Genomic DNA, 25,175 nt, shown 5'->3' with positions numbered 1-25,175 from the left:
CACGCGCGCTTCACCTAGGACCCTTTTTAGGCTTCCAGGCTATGTGCCTGACCGGACAGACCGGAAAGGGGTGCTTTTTTATTACTCCCCCGCGCTCGGTCAGAAACGGAGCCCATCCCTAAATAAGCGAAGGAGGTCGTTCGCTCCCGTTTTCACCGCCTTCCACCTCGGAGGTTTGAGGAAACGTCATTTTTAAACAGGCATTCGCGAGGAGGGGCGGAGGCCCCCGGCGCGAGAAACGCGGGCGAAAGAAGGGGTCCTGGAAGAGAGTCAAAACGCGCCAAGTTTCTCGGTGCGGGGGGCGACTGAGTTTGGATTGATCCAAATATTGGTGACCTCCGTTTCTCTCTTATCTCTTCCCCCTCCACCACCACCCCGCACGTTTTACCCTTTTGGGAGCGCGCAGAACGGCAAGATGTAGCGGGTGAGGAAATGCGGCCGCGGCCAGATGAGCGAAAGGAGGAAGCGCGGGAGTTAGCGCCGCCGGCTGGGCAGAAACCCGGCCTGGGGGCTATGTAAACCGCCATCCTTGAGGGCTAGAAACTTAACCTCGTCGTCCTTCCTCCCCTCCAAGGGCTGAACTTTAATACCTTGGAGCGATGAAGGGGGGGATCCTCCTGCTTTCGGAGGACGTTGATGCTCGCTAGGCTGAGAGGAACGGTCTTCTCCCACCGATGAGAGCGGCGGGGTGGCCGTCCTTGGAAAGGATGCGGTGGGGATCCGCTGGTCTGGGTGGTCGTTGGGTGAAGCCCTGCCGAAGACGAAGGGGGTTGACTTTCGGGTTTGCGCCCTGTTCGTGTGTGGGAAGCAGGCGTCAGGCGTGGTGGTGGAGGGAACTGGGTAGAGTCCGGCTGAAGCGGTCTTGAGGCGGCGGGGGTGGCAACATTGCCCCGTTGGTGAGTTGGGAGCAACTATTAATTGCACCGATTTCAAAGCGCGTCCTTGAGCTGATTTCCCCCAAAAAAGTAGGGCCCGAGATGCGTTTCTCTAGATTAACGACTATAAAATGTTCTTCTCATAGTTCCTATCACCCATCATCTTATCACTGCAGAACTGTAACTTTGTTGCTTGTATCCTTACGATTTATGTTGATATTGATTATTTCGTGATTGCTTATTTGTACCCTATGATTATCATTAAGTGTCCTTATTCTTGAGGAATGTATCTTGTCTTTTTATGTACATTGAGAGCATAGGCACAAAAAACAAATTCCTTGTGTGTCCAATTGCCCTTGGCCAATAAGGAATTCTATTCCTATTCTTATAATGATATAAAATGTGAGGACTCGAACTCCCACAATGCCCCTAAAGCCGTCTTGATCTATGACGCCTTGATAAAAGTGCAGCTGCTACCGTATTTATCAGCCTGCTTGCCCTACGGGTACCACTTAACAAAATGCAACAAACGTCTTTTGTGTGCTTCAACAGGAGTAACTTCAACAGGTTACAGTTCCCTTTCATGAGTTCCTCAACGCTTTGCTGAGGGAGGGGAAAAAATGCCTGGCGTGCTGCCCAGTGACAGCCACGGACTTTCAAGAGATCCGCCAGCCACAACAAAAAGCCGGCTGTCATTGAAGTTTTTCCAGAAAAGGGAAACAAAACGAGCACTGGATTTTGTAGAATCGGCAGAAAATGAACAAAAGGCTTCAGAATATGAGTCTTCTGAAATGTAAGCTTTTCAGTTTAACAATAGAGCAAAAAAGTTGGAAAGCATTTTGTAAAAAAGTTACTTCATTGCATACTTAAATGACAGTGAGAGTATACAGAAGAGGATTTTAAGCATACAAATGTAGGTTTTTCCGATCTGGACAGGAGCAATCAATTTATGATACCATGCAAGGAGGAGTTGGAACAAGACAGTGTCATGAAATTCATGAAAAATACCACTAAGCTGGTATTTTTGGATTTCTTGAAAGATATTAGCTTCTTGAATATTTATTTCCCTTACAGCAGGATAGATAATTTGTGGTCCCAGTGTTTCCTTTTTATGGCTTCCAAAGGCCCCATGACTTCAGTTGCTATAAACAAATACAGTTTTCCTGGTGTTTTGAGGTGAGAAGTACTAAAAAAAGCCAGTGAAAGCTATAAATATGCTCAGCACATGCAAATCCCAAGAAAATTCCAATCATATCTTTAAATCTTTACTCCATCCAGTTTTCATCATCATCCATTCAATGTAGCCCTTGATCACCTAATAAATGTTAAATTCAGCCCTGGGCCTCCAATAGATTACCTATCTGATTTATGCAAATAAGCCTTTCCTTTTTTAGCTTTGTCATCAGTTTAGATATAAAAAAATGCCTTCCTTCAAAGACTAGTTTGCAGTGTATTATAAATAATATTAATATAGAATATAATCTGTTGAGTTGATTTTGTAAATATGAAAAGAGTATATTAATTTTTTAAATCATAATTGCTGTACTGTAACTTTACCTTAAATACAACTCATAATTGTTTAGAATCTAAACTCATATAACTGTTGTAAACATCCATGTAGTTATTTTGGCATTCATTAAAGTTTGTGTGTCTTCTGGAATGTTATATATAGGATAATATTATTAAAATGCATGCTACATTTTTCATATGTATTTTGAAATTGATTTTTTTTGTATATACTAGTGATCAAATAGTTCCTGCAGCACAACCTCTTTCACCTGCCTGTTGTGATAAAAAAGACAAAATGCTACCTTTTGTGGGCTTGAACAATCTTGGAAACACTTGTTATCTTAACAGTATACTTCAGGTAAATTTTAGATTAGGTTTTTAGGTTTTAGAAATTTAATGTTTTTTGTTTTTGTACCTTATTGGATGAAGCAGATTGGTTTTTAAAAAGCACACATGAAGTTAATATTTCTGTATTTTTATTTAAACTTTGTTTTCTTGTAAACATCCATTGTCATGATACTAATACTGATAAACTGTCTTTTTAAAGTATCTTTTTAGAGCTTGATTTTTACCCAGAAAAAATGCTTTGTAATGTATATGTCCTAGAGACATTTAGCTATTTCAAAGTTTAATGTGCTTTATCTCTTACAAGTAGAAATATTAAAACAATTATAAAGCAAACTGAATATTTTCCATGCTGATCACCCATAATTTGCATATAAATACTTTCTGGGCTGTCCTCATTCAAACTTTTTTGTAACCACATTACTGTTCTTTTCCTTTTGCACAAGGAAAAGGAAGTACTCATTCACTTTTTACTAACTCTAAATTCTCTTCCAACGCCTCTCCCTCTCTTAGCTTAGATATCTGACCTCTAAATACAAAACCCACATATCTTATCTGTTTCACAGACTTGAACTTGACATATTAAACATAGATAATTATATAACTCCTTTCCCCCAATGTAAATGTGAAGAAGCTGAAACCCTCCTACACATTAGAGCAACACATAAGCACAATTTTAAAGAAAACTAAAGATTATCCAATAAAAATACCATACCAAAAAAAGTAAAGCATACTCAGTTTAAGAAACCCCTAAATAAATATAAAAAAAAACAACCATACCTCTTCTTCCCAAATATGCAGATATGCATATCCTCCCCAGATTTGAAATCAAAACCTCATCACTCCAAAACACAGAAACAGCATTTTCAGCTTCTTGGTTGAATATGACTTTCCTGTTCATGCTATACAAATAATTATATAAGTACTATCTTGTCTGTTTTTTTAAAAAATAAGTAGCTGATCACACATCTTTATTCAGTGTTATAAAAAAGTTCAGTAACAGAATGAAGCTATGTCATCAGAGACATAAATACTGTGCAAAAGTTGTAGGCAGGTGTGAAAAAATGCTGTAAACAAAGAATGCTTTCAGAAATATAAATAATGATTGTTTATTTTTATCAATTTTCAAAATGCAAAGTGAGCGAACAAAAGAAAAATCTAAATCAAATCAATATTTGGAGTGACCACCCTTTGCCTTCAAAACAGCAGCAATTCTTCTAGGTACACTTGCACACAGTTTTTGAAGGAACTCAGCTGGTAGGTTGTTCCAAACCTCTTGGAGAACTAACCACAGATCTTCTGTGGATGTAGGCTTTCTCACATCCTTCTGTCTCTTCATGTAATCCCAGAGAGATCAGGACTCTGTGGGGACCATTCCATCACTTCCAGTACTTGTTCATCTTTACACTGAAGATAGTTCTTAATGACTTTGGCTGTATGCTTGGGGTCGTTGTCCTGCTGCAGAATAAATACGCCTCCCTGATGGTATTGCATGATGAATAAGTATCTGCCTGTATTTTTCAGCATTGAGAACATCATTAATCTTGACCAAATCTCCAACTCCATTTGCAGAAATGCAGCCCCAAACGTTCAAGGAACCTCCACCATGCTTCACTGTTGCCTGCAGACACTCATTATTGTACCGCTCTCCAGCCCTTCAACAAACAAACTGCCTTCTGCTACAGCTAAATATTTCAAATTTTGACTCATCAGTCCAGAGCACCTGCTGCCATTTTTCTGCACCTCAGTTCCCTATGTTTTCATGCATACTTTAGTCACTTGGCCTTGTTCCCAAGTTGGAGGTATGGCTTTTTGGCTGCAACTCTTCCATGAAGACCACTATTGGCCAGAATTCTCCGGACAGTAGATGGGTGTACGTCCCACTGGTTTCTGCCAGTTCTGAGCTGATGGCATTGCTGGACATCTTCAGATTTTGGATGGTAATAAGCTTGATGTGTCTTTCATCTGCTGCACTAAGGTTTCTTGGCCGACCATTGCGTCTACAATTTTCAACGTTGCCCGTTTCTTTATGCTTCTTCAAAAGAGCTTGAACAGCACATTTTGAAACTCCAGTCTGCTTTGAAATCTTTTTCTGGGAGAGACCTTGTTGGTGCAGTATAACTACCTTGTGTCTTGTTGCTGTGCTCAATCTTGCCATGACATGAAACTGTCTTTCACAACCTCACCTTGGTAGCAGAGTTTGGCTGTTCCTCACCCAGTTTTAAGCCTCCTACACAGCTGTTTCTGTTTCAGTTCATGACTGGGTTTCAACCTGCGTGTGACATTGATGATCATTAGCACCTGTTTGGTATAATTGGTTGATCGTACACCTAACTATAATCCTGCAAAATCCCTGACTTTGTCCAAGTGTACCTATGAGAATTGATGCTGTTTTGAAGGCAAAGGGTGGTCACACCAAATATTGATTTGATTTAGATTTTTCTTTTGTTCGCTCACTTTGCATTTTGAAAATTGACAAAAATAAACAATTATTTATATGTCTGAAAGCATTCTTTGTTTACAGCATTTTTTCACGCCTGCCTAAAACCTTTGCACAGCGTATATGTAATGGTAATGTCAGTTTACACCTTTAAGATATTAGGTAAAAAGTAGCATGTAATTCAGGGTCATTTGGTGATTGTGAGTTTAAATACAATTTCTGGCCCCATGTTTAACTAAAATGCATATTACATTTATTTTTCATATAATGTGTTTTTTAATTCTAATTTTAGGTGCTCTATTTTTGTCCTGGCTTTAAAACAGGAGTGAAACAATTGTTTAATATAATTTCAAAAAGGAAGGAAAGTTTAAAAGATGAAATCGATAAGGTGAGATCCACTATTACATATATCATAAACTGCCTTTAGAGAATTCAGAATGATGTTGAAACAGGTTTTTAAAAGAATGAGTTTATTATCAGGATAATTTGTCACTTATCCTGATGCAATAATATGCAGGTTCTTTGTGGCTCATCTCATGAAAAAACAATGCATAACCATAAAAATTAATTGAAAAATTGAAAACCATACATACTGGCATCAGTCCCCAAATGGAAAACTCTGTTCAGAAGCTTCTGGAAGGCAGTAGTTTTGCAGCCAAATGCATATTTTTGCAGACCATTCCAGATGTTTAATCTGAAACATGTTCAGTCCCCTCTCATCCAGAAAATGGTGGATAGCCAGTTGCTTCTCCTGGCAGGATCAAAGCGGCTGGCCTGACTCTAGATACAGGCCTGCAGGTAGCCCTGCTTATATAAATGTGCATTTAACATTGATTGAAAGGCTGATTTACTCCATTTTTTAAATACCTTCCCCCCCTCAGAGATTTATGTCTTAAATCTGCTGTACTGTATTCTTTGTGCAAAAAGTAACTTTTGGTTACATGAATGTTACAGTAACAAAAGTTACACCTACAAAAAGACTACATTGTCAAATAACAAACTAGAGTAAAGTAAGTTTGTAAAGCAAACAATTTTCTGTCTTTATAGGAAACTACTAAAGAACATTCTTTTGGAAGTTATGAATTGGTATGCAGCTTACATACTTTGATTGTTTCAGTTGAACAGCTTCAGGCAAGCTTTCTCTTAAATCCAGATAAATACACAGATGAACTTGCTACTCAACCAAGAAGACTACTAAATACACTTAGGTAAATGATGTTTTTAGAATGTTTCCAAATATAAGAAACTGCCTATATTGAAATAGCCTTCTGTAAGCAGTACTGTATTATTTGTATTAAGGACATACAGTGTTATATTGTTTATATTAAGGGTATAGAAAATTTCTGGCAAATTATTAGTTTTAATAATAATGTAACTCAATGATCAGTTTAGAATTTGCTCTTTGTGTGATCTCAATGGTATAAATATTAATGATTAAAATTAATAGTAAGTTGGTTTAGGCAGGGTTTTTATAAATTAATGCATGTATAATTATAATTCTAAATGAAACTTAGTTTGAGCTACAATCTCTATATTATTATAATTAAATTACAGTTCTTGTATGCCTTGGAAAATGATTACTAAGCTTGCTTAGGCTCATATATATCCTTGTACAGGTTTTATAATTGCTATTAGATTTAAGTTAATTGAATGTATTTTTTTTCTCATGCACTTATAGGGAGCTAAATCCCATGTATGAAGGATATTTGCAGCATGATGCTCAAGAAGTATTACAATGTATATTAGGACATATTCAAGGAACTTGTCAGCTCTTAAAGGAGGAACTACGACAGAAATCACTGGAGGAGCCTACAATTCAACTGAAAAAAAAGTCTAATTTGGATGCCAATGTCACTAACTTTGAGGAAGATAACAGTGTGCTCCAAAGCCAAACTATAAAGAATTATGAAAACAAAACAAAAGAAAATGCAAAGAGGAAAAATGTTATGGAAGATGGCAATGAAAAGAAAAAATCTAAAGTCTCCAAAGAGAAAAACGGAATAGAAGAAAATTTGAGACAGACTCGGTCAAAAAGAAAAGCTTTAGAAGAAAAAGTAGAAAATCAAACTGAAGCTATCATTAAACAGTCTGTTGAAAATGAAAATACAAAACCAGTACATAAAAAATCAAGACTTAGATTAAATTGGTTAAAATCTTCCAATGACCAGCCTAGCATTTTATCTAAATTTTGTAGTCTGGGAAAACTGAAAACTAATTTAGTGTCCAAAGATCCAGTTAAAGACATTAACAACTGTGAATTTACAGACAGTTCCCTCAAGTATGAACACGATAGCAAATCAAGTGGAGAATGTTGTGATTCCTCACCTATGAAAACTACAGTTGGTGGAAGAATTGAATGCTTTAGTCAAGGTTAGCCTATACCCATTACATGGGAGAGTGGGAATTTTACCAACTTTGCTGTTCCTAATGATCTGAATATCCTTCTGTGCCATCAAATTTAATAGTAAAAGTTTGTACTGATTATTAGCTATAAGAAAATGCTAAGTACCATATTTTTCGGCGTATAAGATGCACCTTTTTCCCTCAAAAGAGGGTGAAAATCTTATACACTGGATACAGCATTTTTTGCCTCCCGAAACTCCGCCCCCCTTCACCAAAATGGCCATGCATAGCTTGTAGGAGGCTTTCAGAGAGCTCCTGGGGGCTGGGGAGGGCAGAAATGAGTAAAAAATGGGCTGTTTTGCCCCCCCCCAGCACTTAGGAGCACTCTATAAGCCTCCTAAAGGCTATCAATGCCTTTTTTTTTTTTTTGCTCATTTTTGCCCCCCCCCCCCCTCCAGAGCACTCTACAAGCTGCCTAAGGGCTATTCATGCCCTTTTTGGGAAGAGGGGGGAACTGGGCCTTTTTTGGGAGGTTTGTAAAGTACAAAAACTTTTATTTAAAAAAAAATCCTCTTCAAAATCTTGTGCATCTTATATTCTGAAAAATATGGTAAACCATGTATCTAGTTTTCTTATCTCTGCACATGTACCTCCAAGTGAGATGCAGTTTTCCTATGAGTATCTCAAACATGGTTAATCTTTCCATGTGTATGCTCCACCAACATAAATAGAACTTTCAACTGTTCTGCTTCAATCATTCTCCTTTTTACTTCAGTTACTCCAACTCATTGATAAAATATTAAGGAATTTATTAAAAAAACATAATCAGGATCTGTTTTGTAAACAATCCACTGAAAGTATTTCACTGAATCTGGATTTTTTTTTCTTTTTGTTTTTACAGAATTGGCTATCTTCAATTTAGTGGAGAGACTCTTCCAAGGTCAATTGGTCTTACGAACCCGATGTTTAGAGTGTGAGTGCTTTACTGAGAGAAGAGAAGATTTTCAAGATATCAGTGTACCTGTTCAAAAAGATGAGATCTTAAAAGTAGAGGAAAATGCTGAAAGTAAGTAGAACCTCCAAAGTAAAGATAGCTACATGTTCATGATTTATAGTAGAACCTTATTGGATAGCAAGTGTTACTAAAGAGTATTCAATGGACACTGAATGAAAAGTAGTTTAGATTATCTTGCTTTCTTCAGTGAAGCACAATGATTGTTATGGGATTACTTTGCACCTTTTGGGAGGAAAATTCAATAAATGGCATTGATGTCATAAGTTCTAGAACTACTACTATTTTTTTGTCCTAAATATTTTGGTCATGCTCATTGTCTATGAGATAATGTATTTAAGCAATCTGAGTCTTTGTTCAATTTGAGTTTTTGTCTTTACTTTTAAATATCCTATTCTATTGTATTACACCATAAAGGAAAATACATAATTCTATCTTTTATGCTTATGACAAACACATATTACTGGAATGTTGTATGCATTGCTCAGTTCAGGAGAGAATTTTTAGGAATCCCCCCCTCCAGTACACTAGGAGAGGGGAAATCTGAATAGGATTTGACCCAAATGTATGACAGTTTCTCAGTAGCAAAATGTTTTCCTCTTTTTTGCCCTCTCATATTTTTTTAAAATCTGACTATATATGTAGTTAAAGTGTCTATATTAATGCTGCCAATGCAGTGAGGGTGTAATACATAATGGTCGTTATTGATTCCTGCCTATCTTAAATTATGGCATTCTTTGATTCAATATTAATATGGTGAGGACAGAAACTTGACCTGGAAATTCTGAGATAAGACCAAAATATAAGACCCAATGTTTGTACTTAACATTGTTATTCTTATGCTCTTACAAGTAATTTGTTTTTACAATTTTTACTACTACTGTAATTAATAGCAATTTCTCTATGCTTGCAGAACAACAGTATTAAATATTGAATTAATATTATCTTTTACAGTTTCCCCAGAGCCCAAAACGGAAGTAAAGACTTTGAAATGGGCAATTTCACAGTTTGCTTCCATAGAAAGGATTGTGGGAGAAGATAAATATTTTTGTGAAAATTGTCTCCATTACACAGAAGCAGAACGCAGTCTTTTATTTGATAAAATGCCAGAAGTTATAACAATTCACCTGAAGTGCTTTGCTGCAAATGGCTTAGAGTGAGTATAGGGCATAAATAGTATGAAAAAAATCTGAATTACTAGAAGCCAATTAAAATGTAGACAAATGATAAAATGAAAATAGTTTTCTATGAAACGTTATTCAGATGTTAATTAGTATTTATGTTTAATAAACACTGAATGAAAAATAGGGTTCCATAAATTATTTTATGGAGGGATAAATTTTAAGGTTTTATTCTATATGTAAGCTCTGCTCTCTGATTTTTATTTTAAGATAATTCTGCATATAAGTACATATTTGTTTGATAGTATGATTTAAAAGTTTGGTACAATTATTCAAATGAATTTTCTTTCTCTCTATCCTATTTTACTCTTACTCATCACCCTTGATGGCTTAGCAGAAAAGTGCTAGCTAAAGTTGTGCATCATGATGTTAAATGGGCAGCCATATAAATTAAATGATTAGTACAACCTGAATGAGTATGCTTGCACACAGAGACACACACCTCCCTTTGAAAATAAATAAAAATAAAAGGCCATTTGCTCCCAGTAGTCATGCATGTTTACCTGTAAACCTGTATTTGATTATGTTCTTTATTCAGTGGGAAATCTGTGATCATGGAATATCCACATGCTCATAACTTTTCCCAAATTATGTAATTAGAAAGACATCTAAAAATAGTTTTTTAGCTTCTACAAATAGATCAGATTGCGCTTTACAGGTGAAGAACATTTGTCCATTTGTAGTGGTATATTCTTGAGTACATAATTTCAGCAGTATGCTGGAAAAATTAAGTAGAATTTAAAGATTACTTACTTGAATATATGTAGCATCTTTAATGAGTATATTTGAAATATGGTTGATCAAATAAGATTCTTACCTTTGATTGCTTATTATGAATGCTTGAAAGATCTATGTGGCTGTAAGACATAAGATAATTGGGCTCTGCTCTTTTGTACTATTCGTATCTGGCGAAAAAAAGTTCACAAATCCTTAAGGCCAACCTTTTGTAAAGGTGATACCAGTCTAGTGGACTTTTTAAGACATAGCCAGAAGAATGCCTTACATAGTAGCATACAAAGATAAAGCAATTAAAACCAAGAAGTTCTTAATCATGGATTTGATTTGATAGATCTCAAAGTCAGCAACAGTGAGTCTATCTGTTGCGAAAAAATTCTTGCCATCCTTTTGGCTGACAATCATAGAGAAAAAGCATAAAATATAGTATGAGGTTAATTTTAAAATATAATCAAAATATTTGTTTACATCTTAAAAATAATTGAATTAACTTTACATGTTATCATCTTCTCCAAAAGGTTTGATTCTTACGGTGGACTCTCCAAAATAAATACACCTTTACAGACACCTCTCAAACTGTCCTTGGATGACTGGAGCATAAACCCAGCCAATGAAATCTATGGATTATTTGCCATAGTAATGCACAGTGGTATTACTATCAGCAGCGGCCACTACACAGCCTCAGTGAAACTCACAGATCTTGACAGCTTGCAAATAGACAGTGATAATTTCAGCAGTGATGTTCTTTGTAAATTTTGCCCAGAGCCGCTAAATGAACAAGAAGCTGTCACTGAGGACTATGATGATGGTGAGGTCTCTTTTACAGTTGGAGAAATCACTCAACCTAACAAAGGACTGAACAAAAAGAACATGGAAGCTGTGGGTCTTCTGGGCGGACAGAAAAGCAAGTCCAACTGTGATTTGCCAAATAACAAAGTAGCCCATTCTGAGAAAATCGCTCATATGATGGATGAAGCAAGAAATGCCAAATGTAACTGTCCTAAAGCAATCATGGCATTTGAAGAGTGTGAACAAACCGGCACTATGTCCACTGGACTAGACAATGAAGCAGCACATGTAAAGCATTCCCTAAAACAGTATAAAGACAAGTGGCTACTTTTTGATGATTCAGAGGTTAAACTTATAGAGGAAAGAGATTTTCTTAATTTGTTGTCTCCAATTTCATCATCTACATCTACTCCTTATCTGCTGTTTTATAAGAAAATTGTAGAGTGACATTGTATTTTGATATGCAAATGATAGTTTTTGAAAACCATACAATGGGAATTTTGTAGATACATGTTACAATTATTTTTATTCTATAAAAATGGGCAGATGTGTTTTTAAAGAGAATAATTCAATTTGTAGATGTTATACAAATTGCTTTAGAATACAAGTCTGTATATATTCTGTTTAATAAGAAATGTCTTAAGAGCAAGCACTATATAACAATGATTCCAGCTTCATCGCACTACTTGTACAGTAAATATATTATTTTTTAAAAATAAAGTTGCATGTATTCACAATCTTGCAAAAATTTGTAGCTGATGATAAAAGAAACATGCTTTTTATTAAAAAAAAGGAAACTATGATTTGAGATTTCATTCCACATTTAAAAACCTCACATTCTTAACATGTTCTTGCTCTATCCCATGAACATTTTATAAGTGTTCTAATTAAGGTTGAAACAAGATGCTCATATCTTTTTCACTACAGCTAATGTATATTATGGATATTACAATATTTCTGTTTCAGTGATTTTAAGTGAGTTATTTGATCATAGTTAATGGTTAGTGATGGCATGCTTTAAATTGATTTTATTATTTAATGTTCTCTCCACAGCTGTTTTGGAAGGGAAATATAGGAAAATGCCATAGGAAACCCGATATTGCCCCTTTGATTCAGATGCTATAGAAACCACAGACTAGCTTCTTTTGTATTGTCAGTTTTATAAAGACATTCACTGGTTGATTACCTAAATAACCAAGATTAGAGAAACCAATTTCTCTAAAAGTAACAAAATTCTGCTACATTATATGTGAGCTTCTCCTGCAAATGGTACTATACGTCAGTGTTGGAAGCACTGAGGTGAAAGGATCAGACAGTGACATTACTATTGCTTGGGGTGATGCCCAGTTGGGGGCTCCTTTTATGTCCTCATTAATGAGCCCATTTAAGTGATAACTATTTATTTACCCATATTCACACTTTCAAACAGCTAGGTCAGGAGGACCTGGAATGAATGACAGGAGCTCACCCGTAACACAGCAGCACTCAGGCTTTGAACATGGGCTTGCAAATTGTCAACCCAGTGTTCTAACCATGTCCGCATCCGCAGTTATTGATATTAAGGTAAAGGTTCCGCTTGCACATATGTGCTAGTCGTTCCCGACTCTAGGGGGCGGTGCTCATCTCCGTTACAAAGCCAAAGAGCCAGCGCTGTCTGAAGATGTCTCAGGTCATGGATGGCATGACTAAACGCCAAAGGCCAAGGAAAGCTGTTACCTTTCCACAAAGATGGTTCCTATTTTTCTACTTGCATTTTTACATGCTTGTGAACTGCTAGGTTGGCAGAAACTGGGACAAGTAACAGGAGCTCACTCTGTTATCTGGCACTAGGGATTTGAACAGCAGAACTGCCGACTTTTCTGATCGACAAGCTCAGCATCTTAGCCACTGAGCCACCATGTCCCTATTGATATTAGGGAACAATTTTTCTTATTTGTTTTATGGAATGCGTTTGTATGGCAAAAATAAAGGGCTTTGCATTCAAAACAGTGGGCAAAGACATGCCCCAATAGATGAGGCTGTTAAAAGTTGCCAAACCTGTGATTTGGGTTTCTTAACCACTTTTTGAATTTGATAAGAATTTGTCATCAAATTCCAGTGGTAGATCATGTTGGTAATAGAACTCTTATTGTAAAACTTGATGGAGATAATTATATTTGCCTTTTTGTTCTTTTCCAATTCAACAGAATGTTGGAGACAATTTATCTAAAAGAGGGTGAGAATTTCCATTAGTCTCCAAGGTGGGGCGTGGGAGGAGTCACTGATAGGGTATTGTTACGGCCCAATTGCCTGGAGACTGAGGTAAATCTGAGGACACTCTCTGCTCCTCCTTCTGACTCCCCAGATTAACCTCCGTCTTCGGCCTAAAAGGAGCTATTTCGTGACTCTGGATTTCTTTAAATTTCTAAAGTCACTACCTTTCTTCCTATCCTACCTCTCCCTCCTGCGCTCTCTTCCTGCCTGCGCACGAGCTACGCTCGCTGTAGATTTGCGGGCTACGAGCCACTGGCAGAGCTCGCATGCCACCACCAACCTCACAGAAGCAGCGATCCAGCAAGGACAGCGTTGACTCCCACATGAGGCATTGCGGCATGGGAAGAGCAGCTCAATCAGAGCCACCTTGAGCATTCGGAATGCGTGGTCGGTGGTCGCCATTTTAAATCGAGAGCGCATTCACGAAGCGTAGAGAGGTATGCTGGTCACAGGGCTCGTTGGGCCTGTGCTACGCCGGTAATGCGGGGAGGACCCTTTCGCCAGCAGTGCACCGGTCTCCTTTCGACCCGCAGATTAGCGGGTGGCTGCGAAGAGCGCGGATTCGAAGGAGTGCCGAATCCGCGCGATAGAAGAGAGACCGGAGGCTATTGGAAAGGAGGTAGAGAGAAACTGAACCGTGAGTACTGCGATGGCGGAGGCCACCAGGAGCAGAGGAATGATACCACATTTGATGCTAAGGAAAAACACTGGCAAAAGAAAACTTAAAATGTGCTAGATCAGGCCAGAAACTGTGATGACAAATATTCCAGATAATTTCCTCCCTATGTAGAAAACACCCTTGGAAAGTAGCCAAGAAAGTTGTCCAATCATTACAAATAAAAGTGGATAACTTTACAGTGAAGAAAAACAAATTAGCCAGAACATGAAAATTCAAATGTGTAAATAAAATCATGGATATGGTATGACAGATATGATTATATCTTAAATGTTACTTTATAATTCATCCATTCAATCTGGTGTCCTAGCATAAACACTTTAGCAGAGAAGGGGGATAAGATGTATTTGTAAATTGTGTCTTACCTATTAGTCAGACCTTCTGTTTTATTTATAGTGGCCCCAAACAATATTAGAAAGTACAAATTTATACTAAAAACATTTAATGTTCCAAGCTACCCTAATAATTTTTAACTCACATGTAATAATCCTGCATATATAAATCAAGAGTAAATTTATTATAGAAAACATTCCTTTCAGAAATACCTGTCCATATTTTATTTAAAAAAACACTGTATGCACATGGCAATGAATAGGAAAAGCATGAAATAAAGTGGAAACTTTCAAATATTTAATAGTACCATTAATATAAACAAACACTATTAAAAATGGTTTGCTTTTTCAAATGCTATTATAAATTAAATATACAAACTAAAAAAAAATCACATTACAGAATGCTATAAATAAGGTTGATGAATTCAAGAGTACCTTTGAATATTTAAAAAAGAAAAAGTTTTAAAAATACTTTCATACTGTTGGCAATAGATTTTACAAAAGCGGACTTTTAAAACTACATTTTCCAGGAGAAAAGATTTGGCCACTTAATGCTCCCATGCAAGTCAAAAGAACATGTGTTAGCTGCCCAGAGCAAATTCCACACATTTTCTGGTGTCGATAACACTGAACCTGCTTTTTCAGTACCTTAAAACTCTTTAAGTGCCTTCTGAGGTGCTTATATGTCCATTTTGCGAAGGCTCATTCTGCTGAAGGAATCTCTGGAGGGTGGAAAAAAACATGAAATGAGCTACTACAACTTAAACAACAGAATCAAGTTTATTTCTTGCCAACTGAATAAAAATCTGTTGCACGAAGTGTTTCTTCTGTAGAACAATTACTCCCAACTAATACAATACAAGTAGCCCTTGATTAAGGATCAAATGTTCAACAACATTTTGAAGTTCCAGTGGCACTGAATAAGTAGTAGTTAGGACCAGTACTTGAAGTGCCAACTGTTTCACCACCTGAGGTCACATGATCACAATCTGGGTTCCTTGCAACTGGCTCACGCTTAATGACTATTGCAGTGTCCCACATCATGTGATTCCCATCTTCATCTTCCCACCTTCTCTGCCAGCTTCCACATGCAAAGTCAACTGAGAAGTTGACAGGGAAGGTTGAATGTCTCTCTCATCCTTGTACCCTAGCCGCTCTATGCTCATGCTGCACCTCCCTGGCTACTCCGACACCCTTGGCACCCTTCCCAAACATACCCTTCTCAAGTGCATGCTGAACTTGCATCCCTTCAGCCATCTGCACATTCCCATCTTTCCTCTCCCACCTGGAGGCAGCAACTTATCTCTCTGCTGGTCTGGTCTATTGGTGAGCCACCTGGGACTTCCAGCCAACTTTCTCACTAAGTTTGATTGTTGGATTTCAGCAGGAAGTTGTGAGGAGGTCCTCATTTTGTCAATTTGTAGAATCGCTTACCCTTTACCCAGAATAGATGGGAAAAGTTAGCCAGGCAAAATGTAATAGATAGTCCTACATTTAATAATCATTCGTTCAGTGACTATTCAAAGTCACAACGGAACTGAAAAAAGTAGCTTACAATTGCTCCTCACACTTATGAACTCCACCCTCATAGTCCTCATAGTCATGTGATCAAAATTTGGGTGCTTGGCAACTGGCATATATTTATGTGGTCATGTGATCACCTTTTGTGATCCGAGGTGGCGCAGTGGTTAGGGTGCAGTACTGCAGGCCACTTCAGCTGACTGTTATCTGCAGTTCAGCGGTTCTAATCTCACCGGCTCAAGGTTGACTCAGCCTTCCATCCTTCCGAGGTGGGTGAAATGAGGACCCAGACTGTGGGGGCGATATGCTGACTCTGTAAACCGCTTAGAGAGGGCTGAAAGCCCTATGAAGCGGTATATAAGTCTAACTGCTATTGCTATTGCTATTGTGACCTTCCTAGCAGGGACAACCAAAGTTTAACAATCACATGGCTCACTTAACAATGTGTGATTTAACGTGTGATTCACTTAAAAGATTGCAAAATTGGGTATGACTCAACTGTTTTGCTTAGCAATGGAAATTGTGGTCGTTAGTCAAGGACTACCTATATGGAAAATGGCACCATCTTACCCAGTAGGTTACAGTAGGTATAGTTATGGTGGTTTTTTTTCCCATTCAGGCGGTCTTTGGGTAAAAATGTGAAATGTTATATTAGAATGACCTGTGACAAGCAGCAGGTAGAACAGCCTTGTATAATTGGGGTATTTTTCTATTTATCAAGGGCTGAAGAGCTTCCTTGAGACGATGATAATTTCTTTCAAGTTCCCGCTGGTACTCTTTTTGATCGGGACCAATCAAGCTTTTGTTTTTGCGTAGTGCGTCCTCACACCTAGAACACATTACAATGCATTTTAAGTCAGCAAATGATAATAAACATATTAGATGAGAATTAAACATTTTGTCAATTTATCTTCATTCATCCTTAAGCTTCCCAGATAATGCTATATCCGTCTGCTTGAAAGTCAATTTCACATAAAATCAATGCAGGTTGCTTTTTTGGGGTAGTTATACTGTACTGCTGAAGCTAGTTTTTCAACACCATAGTTTCTCTATATTTTGGCACAGTTGCTACCAAATAATCTGGACATTGTCTTTTTCTAATATAGAGAGCTTTTTTGGGGGGTGGGGGCGGGAATGAAACCAGTGTACTGTCTATGCTATATGTTTGGCCTCCACAGCATTTTACAAATATTGCTAGCAATTGACTCAAATATAAGGATGATTCTGCTTTTTCATTAAAACAAAAGACTGACATTTCAGTGATTTCTCAAAGTTGTATTGCATTGTATTAAGAAAGTATCTCCTATTCATTAGACTGAAAAGTGGAAAGGGACTCGAATATCATAAGATTAGCAATGACCACCCAAAAGATGTTTTTCCCCCCTTTGGCTAATTCAGGAGAAAAAAGTACAAGTGTTTACAAGAAATGACACAATACCTTTTTGTAAAGTCTTTGAAACAAAGCCGTAGTTTGTTATGGTGGCGGAAGAGTTTAGGATCATTGGGTATTTCAGATAAAAATACTTGTGCAACCTCCAGTGGCCCCTTAACAGAAAAGAGAACACAATAATTTTATAGACACAAAATGTTTAATAAAATGTAAGATTTTTTTAAACATTATATATCAAAAGCCCTTAGAAAGACAACACAAACTGCATTACAGTGAAAGGAGTAAATTGCCTTTAATATATTGGAGAGAGAGTATTTTTGGACTAATTTGAGGTGTTGGTGTTTATTTCAAATTATGCTACTTCAGTTGTACGATGCTAAGCAACACAAAGCTACAACCTTGAACTATCTACAATATTGCAAAAATCAATAAAACTTCAGAATATAAAACCAACAGACTAATTAATAAAGTCACTTCTTAGTTATATTACTGGCAGGACAGGGCAATGGCTCCTTTATGATCTGTGGATTGCAACTCCCAGAGTTCCTCAGCCTACAACATTGACTTCATTTTTTAGTTGATCTGGGTATATTGCCCAACTCTCAAAGATGCTGGGCGGGTCACAACAATCAAATAAAAAATTGCAAGCATGATGAAGTGAGGGTCTCACTCTCCCTTGCCAAAAACCTGGGCAAAGGACCAGGTCTTCCCAGTGGAGGCCCTCTGGATCTTGGATAATTGTGGCTCATAGGGAGTTGAAATTTTACCTCCCCTTTTGCCAAGCATAATAACTGTTTGCTATCATCAGGGGCCAGAATGTAAACCATCCTAAAATAGAAAATTACCCACTCTTTTTACCTCCATATATGCTAACAGGAAGAAATCTGAACTGTGCTAAGATTGTCTGGTAATGTATTACATCTGCAAATGATTATGGGTGCATAAATTCAAATTTCTAGTTTGTGCTCAAACATATTCAATAGCATCCTCCCCAGAAGAGAAATTAAAAACAATATGAGAATTATCCTGAACATCCTTGAATATTATGAAGTGCATAATGAAAAACAGGTTGCACTATTTTTTCTCGATGCCCAAAAGGCATTCGATAACATGAACTGGGAATTTTTACATCAACAATTGGAACACATGGAATTTGGGGATAAATTTATAAACACGATTAGAGCAATATACACAAAACAAAAAGCCAAAGTAATAATTAATGGTGAATTAACGCAAAGTATAGCAATCCAGAAAGGTACAAGACAAGGCTGTTCTCTATCTCTGCTGTTGTTTATATTAACCTTAGAAGTTTTAGCCAGGAATGTACATAAAGAGGAACAAATAAAGGGACTAGAAATCAAAAAGGAACAATTTAAATTACAGGCCTGTGTGGACGATCTAGTGTTTGTGTTAGATGATCCTATAAAGTCTGATACAAAACGTATCGAGAAATTGACAGAGTATGGGAAAATAGCGGGTTTAAAGATAAATATGACTAAGACCAAAATGTTGGTTAAAAATATGACCTCAAAAGCGAAAGAGTTAACGAAGAAATTGAATATCCAAATTGTCAAAAAAGTCAAATATCTTGGCATACATTTATCTGCAAGGTGTGTGATCATCAAAGAAGATAACTATACTAATTTGATTAATAAAACTAAGAAAGACTTAGAAAGGTGGAAAAACCTACAACTGTCCCTGCTGGGTAGGATCGCAGTTATAAAAATGAACGTATTACCAAAATTCCTGTTCCTATTTCAGAATATTCCCATCAAATTAGAAAAAGGTTTTTTTAAGGATTTGAATCAACTGGTTTCGAAATTTATTTGGCAGGGAAGAAAACCTAGAATAAAACTCAAAGCTATGCAAGACACTAAAGAAAAAGGAGGATTTGGAGTATCAGATTGGGAACTTTATTATACTGCGGCCACTCTAACATGGGTAAGAGAATGGATAATGTTGGGAAATAAAAGATTACTCAAATTGGAAGGTCATAACCTCCAAGTAGGATGGCATGTCTTCCTTTGGTATGAAAAAGGACCTGCACATAAATATTTCAGTCCCTGTTATTAATATGGAACAAAATCAAACACGACCACTACACCACAATACGCATTTGGCTATCTACAATGGAAGCATACATACATCCAAATTTAATCAATATGGAAAATATAGTTACATATAAAGAGTTATTGAACAGACAGGGGAGATTAAAACTAGATTAGAATTGACATCACAAGGGGTACAAGTAGAATGGTGGTCTTATTTACAGATACAGTCAGGGTTTGCACAGGATAGGAAGAAGGAAGGTATTGCCAAAGACTACACAACATTAGATAAACTTTTGATACAGACAGAAAACAGGCTGATTAAAGTGTTTTATAGATTTTTGTTGGAATACAAGCTAGAGGAGGAGCATGCTAAAGAAAGATGGTCACCTGGGCAAAAAATTTCAGTTACAATGTGGAATTGACTAAGTGGGAAAAACTTTGGATACTTAATCAGAAACTAAGAATCGCTACGGCGTATAAAGAAAACCTATATAAGATGTTCTATAGATGGCATCTCCCTCCAGCACGGCTCTCCAAAATATTTAAAAATCTGGCCCCAAACTGTTGGAAGTGTAAAAAAACACCAGGCACTTTTTATCATATGTGGTGGATGTGCAATGAGGCAAAGAATTATTGGAAAATGATACAATAATGGTTAGAACAAATAGTGGGAGACCAAATCTGGTTTAAACTGGAAATTTTTCTCCTAGGTATAATACCAGAGGGGTTTAAGAAAGATACACTTTATTTAATTATTCATGTACTAACTGCGGCGTGCATAACTTATGCACAATATTGGAAAAAAGAAAATACACCATCAGAGCTAGATATAATCAGAAAAGTGTTGGCCAAGTGTTGGCCTGTGCAGAAGCAGATAGGCTCACTCTTGAACCTAAAAATAAAGGGGAATCAGAATATTTTGAAGTCTGGAATAGATTTTATGACTGGTATAAGATAAGGTGACAAGACTGGAACAAACTGTATACACTGTGATTGGACAGAAGGATTGATAATGTATTAAGTAGGCTAATTGTCAATAGTTGTGACTAGCTGTATATTGACTTCGCAGTACTGCATTGTTCTAAATGTAAAAATAATAAAAATATATGGAAAAAAAACATATTCAATAGCAGTTTCCACTCATTTCTGTCCTACAGATTCTGTCCCACAGTTATGGTTTCTCTACATAATGCATTTGACAGATCTATTTGATATAATGCATTTGACAGATCTAAATGATGGTCCAATCATCCATTTTATACCTTGTTCTATTATTCTAGTGATCTAATACTGCATGCCTTTTAAAGTCTACCACACAGCCATCAAAATACAGCTGTATTTAACAGTGTACTCTAACTTTCAAATATCCAAATCACTGTGCTTAAGAACCCATTATGACACTCAATATTCTTACCTGATTTACAGTGGTGCCCACTGAACCCTGAAGCACCATCTGGAGCATCTTTGGATCTGCTGGATCTTGATGGGTTGCAAAAGCCAATTCTTGGGTTTTTTTCTGCATGTCCTCAATGGCAACTTCAATTGGTGTCAAAATTATCTAACAAAATAAAGATCCAAGAGATGTGCAAAAACATTAAGACATTGACAGGGGTTTTATTTTCTAAATAAGGAGAAGAAAACATTTGGACTCCCTCCTCCCCTCATTTACTCAGTGCAGAGTATTTCTAAAAAATTAGGACAGAAGGATACCAAGCAATTGTACCTAATCAGGTGGTCACTATTGCCAAATGTCCCAGGAGCCCATCTCATGTGTAGGAAGTTAGCACCCCGCCCCCTCCTAGAAAAATGAAATCTCCAAGGAAATATTGAAAAGGCAGAATATTATATTTCCCTGGATCAGAAATGGAGAAACATGTTTTTTAGGCAGGAAACAGACTCACTCTTAATAGCCACCACTTTCCTTAATGGGCCATTAAAATGCCCAAGCCAGTCTATTCTACATAACAAAGAGTTTTCCCCCTTCAGCTCCAGGGTAATGGGATTAAGGCATGATAGTATTAGCCCTTTACCCAACTCACCACATGACATCTGGGAACTCAACTAAACTTGGACTCAAGACAGCCTACAGAGTTGCCCCTACATGGCCCCAGGGGAGTCTGACAACCAATCAGAATACACTTCTTACACAGGAACAGGAAACAGAGAGGTGGGGCCAAACAGAGTATAAAACAACCTAGCAAACTTCTTCACTCTCTTTCTTCTTCATCCAACAACTGGAAGCATGTGATCCACCTTTTCTGTTCAGGACCTCAAACCATGTGATCCTGTCCATTAAATCATCTTTCCAAGCAGCATCCATGTTTCCAGTGTCTTTTTCCGCACTTGAAACTGAACCCAGAAGAACATTTCTTCCAATACATGTTTCAGCTAATTTTCTAATATCCTATACTAGCTTTTTACAGTAGAAAACATGAACAATCTGAAAAATATCCTGTAAAAATTTCAGGGCTAGGGACTAATTACTAATCGATTATGACAAGATTCGCACACTATGTTTGATTGTGGTTTATTTTAAGCAGAGTTTGCAGATTACAGGTAGTCCTCGACGTACAACACTTCGTTTAGTGACTTTCAAAGTTACAATGGCACTGAAAAATGTGACTTATGTCCCTTTTTTCATAGTTACAACCTTTGCAGCATCCCTATGATCATGTGATCAAAATTCGGATGCTTGGCAACTGGTTCATATTTATGACACTTGCAGTGTCCCAGGGTCATGTGATCACCTTTTGCGACATTCTGACAAGCAAAGTCAATGGGGAAGCCAGATTCACTTAACAACCAACTTACTAACTTATCAACTGCAGTGATTCACTTAACAACTGTGGCAAGAAGAGTTGTAAAATGGGACAAAACTCACTTAACAAATGTCTCACTAAACGACAGAAATGTTGGGCTCAATTGTGGTTGTAAGTTGAGGACTGCCATAGTTATCTAGGTTCATGCACAAAATCTAAATCATGGTTTATAAAGCACACAGTATATGGATTCACATATAGTACAAATCAAAAGCCAAAACTAAACATAATCATTACTTAGTGTGATCTGTGGATCTAATCAATTCACAACTCAGGGATGATGATAATGGTCATAAAGCAAAAAAAAATATTTTATTTGTGAAAGATGGCTACTATGTATGTCAATACATGAATTAGTATTTTGAGAAAGATACTTTGATTTGTGGAGTTATATTTTTTAATCCTGAGAACTACAAAGCAAAATGGTGAGAGATTCCCACTGCAGGTGAAACACCATTGCTTTGTGGAAAATATCATTTACATGGTATGGCATTAGTCCTTCATGCAACTTTCAATTATGTTTTTTTAAGGAATGAAAAGGGACTATGGGCCACTAATTTAATTTCAGACTGAAATAGATACAATGCATTTTTTCACTTTACTTTTTTTCCCTACTTAATCCCCTTCACCATATATTAAATTATAAGCGTCTATAAATTCAGGATCCTTGTTTATTCAACAGTCACATAGCAACAGCAGCAGCAGAATTTTTTGACGAGCAAAGCATAAGCTGTTTTCTCAAAGGCTTGTGAAGATGCTGCAAAATTAAAAATAACTTGTTGAATGTTTTTGAAAACTGAGCTGTGTGAAAATATTGCCCTAAGTACATTGTCCATCATTTCCTTCATCAACTAGCTCTTTCATCTCTCTTCAAGGCAGGGTATAATGGAAATACAAAACTTACTTCTTCCTTGTGAATGACATTTATCCTTGTCTTAATGTAGGGAAAAGCATGGGATGTTGTCAAGATAGTCTTCCTTTTGAACTGTTCGTGCAACTCCCCATGAGCTCTGCCATCCAGTGTGAATGGGGTACAATACATGAACCGCCGCAAATTGTAATTTTTGTCAAAATAAGTTATCCTGTCCTTCATTTCATAAGTGTCAAAGTAGGGCTCAACGTAAGTGATTTGTATATAAGCCTGAGGAAGGAAAACAGATTATTAACAGCAGAATGTTAAAACATAACTGATTATAGAAATTAGAGATTTTATTAATGCTGGAACAAGTCCTTTCCCACACGCAGATTCTGAAACAAGCAGTTCGTGTTCCAAAGGTACTTTTTCAGGAGGCAATTGGACTTTTCCTGTTTTTTATTTAAAGGCGTCTCTCCTTTTAGAGAGTCATTTAAAAGGATGCAAATGACCAGCTGCCTGCAAGGAATATAAATCCATCCATTCCCCACCATCCAGTCAAGAGCTGAAGAAGCTTCTTGAATGAGAAGCAAAACATCTTCAAAGAAAAAGCAAGAAAATTTCAGTTGCCTCCTGAAAAAGCACCTTTGGGACAACCGTGACCTGGATGACTGAGAATCTACATAGACTTCAAGCAGTTCATGCTGGTTTTTAAAGGCTTCCTACACTGAAATGGTTTGTCATGGAGGCACAGGCCAAAATTTCCATACAATGACAAAAGAAATTGATGAGACAATAATACAAAGTCTTTCATTGCTATAGTTATAGGTAGTCTTCAACTTACAATCACAATTGAGTCCAAAATCTCTGATACTAAGCAACACAGTTGTTAAGTTAGTTTTGCTCCATTTTATGACCTTTCCTTGGCATAGTTGTTAAATGAATCATTGCAGTTGTTCAATTAGTAACACACGGTTATGTGAATCTGGTTTCCCCACTCACTTTGCTTGATAGAAGGTTGCAGAAGATAATCACATGACTCTTGTCATAAACATGAGCCAGTTGCTAAGTGACCAAATTTTGATTATGTGACCATGGGGATGCTGCAGTGGTTGTAAGCGTGAAAAATGGTCATAACTCAATTTTTTCCAGTACCACTATATCTTTAAACAGTCACTAAATGAAAGGTTATAAATTGATGAGTATCTGTATAGATATTTAAAGAAGTTGCAAACAGTTACGGAATCTAATGGAATGATTATTTTTTTCACACTGGCCCAGGTTAGATAACTGTTCTGACCCGGCTCCCAAACACGACAAACCCTCTGTAGCTAAGTAAATGTTTCCTTTATTACCCTGTTTCCCTGAAAATAAGCCCTCCCCAGATAATAAGCCCTCCCCGAAAATAATGCAACGCAGCAGCAGCCATGAAGTGACCACGGTCACTGCCTCTGGCACCTCAAAAATAATAAGACCTCCCCGAAAATAAGGCCAAGTGCTTATTTCGTGGGTAAAAAGAAAATAAGACCCTGTCTTATTTTCAGGGAAACACGGTAGGAGCTCCATCAGCATCGGCAAAAAGTCTCTCTCTCACACACAGCAGGCTAACAAGTCTATCCAGTAGGGAGATAAATAGCTGTCTGCTACACCTATTCATCTTCTCCCCCTGCTTTTTATCTCAAGAGCTAGGGTGGGGCTTCGCTAGCAGCGATGGCTCTTCCGTCCCAAGGACCGGCCTATATTTTTCCACTGCTCTCCTCTTCTCTGTCTTGTGAGCATCCACATGTCAGGCACTTAACCTCCTCTTTATCATCAGCCACCTACAGACCTGGGGGCTGTTGACTCTCCCATCTGAGGGCCAAGGCTCACCCTCTGTCTCTATCTTTTGACAGCTCCATTCCCTCTTCCCCCTTGGAGCTCTCAGATTGCCTTGACGCTGGCTCTGACTCCCATGCCACCTCCTTATCTGATTCGGCTGCTGGAGGGGCCAGCTGCCAACAGGCCACAACAATAACTTTGTTTTATGAAATAAATGAAATAGGTGCCAAATG

At 37.4% G+C, this 25,175-nt stretch overlaps 2 protein-coding genes and 1 long non-coding RNA gene across 12 annotated transcripts in view; 1 reads left to right on the top strand and 2 right to left on the bottom strand.

Moving 5' to 3' along the window:
• Nucleotides 1-231: 231 nt before the first annotated feature.
• USP1 (ubiquitin specific peptidase 1) lies at nucleotides 232-12,028 on the top strand. Of its 2 annotated transcripts, none has more exons than XM_014058031.2 (9): nucleotides 232-424; nucleotides 1,428-1,668; nucleotides 2,619-2,742; nucleotides 5,462-5,557; nucleotides 6,217-6,377; nucleotides 6,848-7,539; nucleotides 8,414-8,578; nucleotides 9,479-9,680; nucleotides 10,959-12,028. In XM_014058031.2, exons 2-9 carry the CDS (start codon nucleotides 1,496-1,498, stop codon nucleotides 11,674-11,676), a joined length of 2,331 nt encoding a protein of 776 aa, XP_013913506.2. In that variant the 5' UTR covers nucleotides 232-424; nucleotides 1,428-1,495; the 3' UTR covers nucleotides 11,677-12,028. The 2 variants fall into 2 exon arrangements, with proteins under 2 accessions (XP_013913506.2, XP_087575700.1); XM_087719574.1 differs by lacking the exon at nucleotides 232-424 and adding an exon at nucleotides 719-896.
• On the bottom strand, nucleotides 9,977-10,965 carry LOC148044575 (uncharacterized). The gene is made up of 2 exons (XR_015697261.1): nucleotides 10,523-10,965; nucleotides 9,977-10,423 (listed from the first exon to the last, which is right to left on the bottom strand). It is a non-coding gene; the product is annotated as an uncharacterized LOC148044575 (long non-coding RNA).
• Nucleotides 12,029-14,766: 2,738 nt separating the features above from the next.
• Nucleotides 14,767-25,175, bottom strand: part of DOCK7 (dedicator of cytokinesis 7) — a 150,343-nt gene continuing 139,934 nt past the window's right edge. For all 9 annotated transcript variants that reach the window (XM_087719564.1, XM_087719565.1, XM_087719566.1 and 6 more), the window contains 5 exons: nucleotides 23,176-23,412; nucleotides 20,867-21,010; nucleotides 17,450-17,556; nucleotides 16,673-16,840; nucleotides 14,767-15,212 (listed from right to left, as the gene is read on the bottom strand). In XM_087719564.1, the coding sequence (XP_087575690.1) occupies nucleotides 15,170-15,212; nucleotides 16,673-16,840; nucleotides 17,450-17,556; nucleotides 20,867-21,010; nucleotides 23,176-23,412 (699 nt within the window). In that variant the 3' untranslated portion in view covers nucleotides 14,767-15,169. The remainder of the gene's footprint in view (nucleotides 15,213-16,672; nucleotides 16,841-17,449; nucleotides 17,557-20,866; nucleotides 21,011-23,175; nucleotides 23,413-25,175) is intronic.

The sequence above is a fragment of the Thamnophis sirtalis genome, unplaced genomic scaffold (assembly GCF_051295495.1).
Source record: "Thamnophis sirtalis isolate CommonGarterSnake01/CBP01778 unplaced genomic scaffold, rThaSir2_p1.2 scaffold_7, whole genome shotgun sequence".
Taxonomy (NCBI): Eukaryota; Metazoa; Chordata; class Lepidosauria; order Squamata; family Natricidae; genus Thamnophis; species Thamnophis sirtalis.
This window is presented reverse-complemented; position numbering and strand designations above follow the sequence as displayed.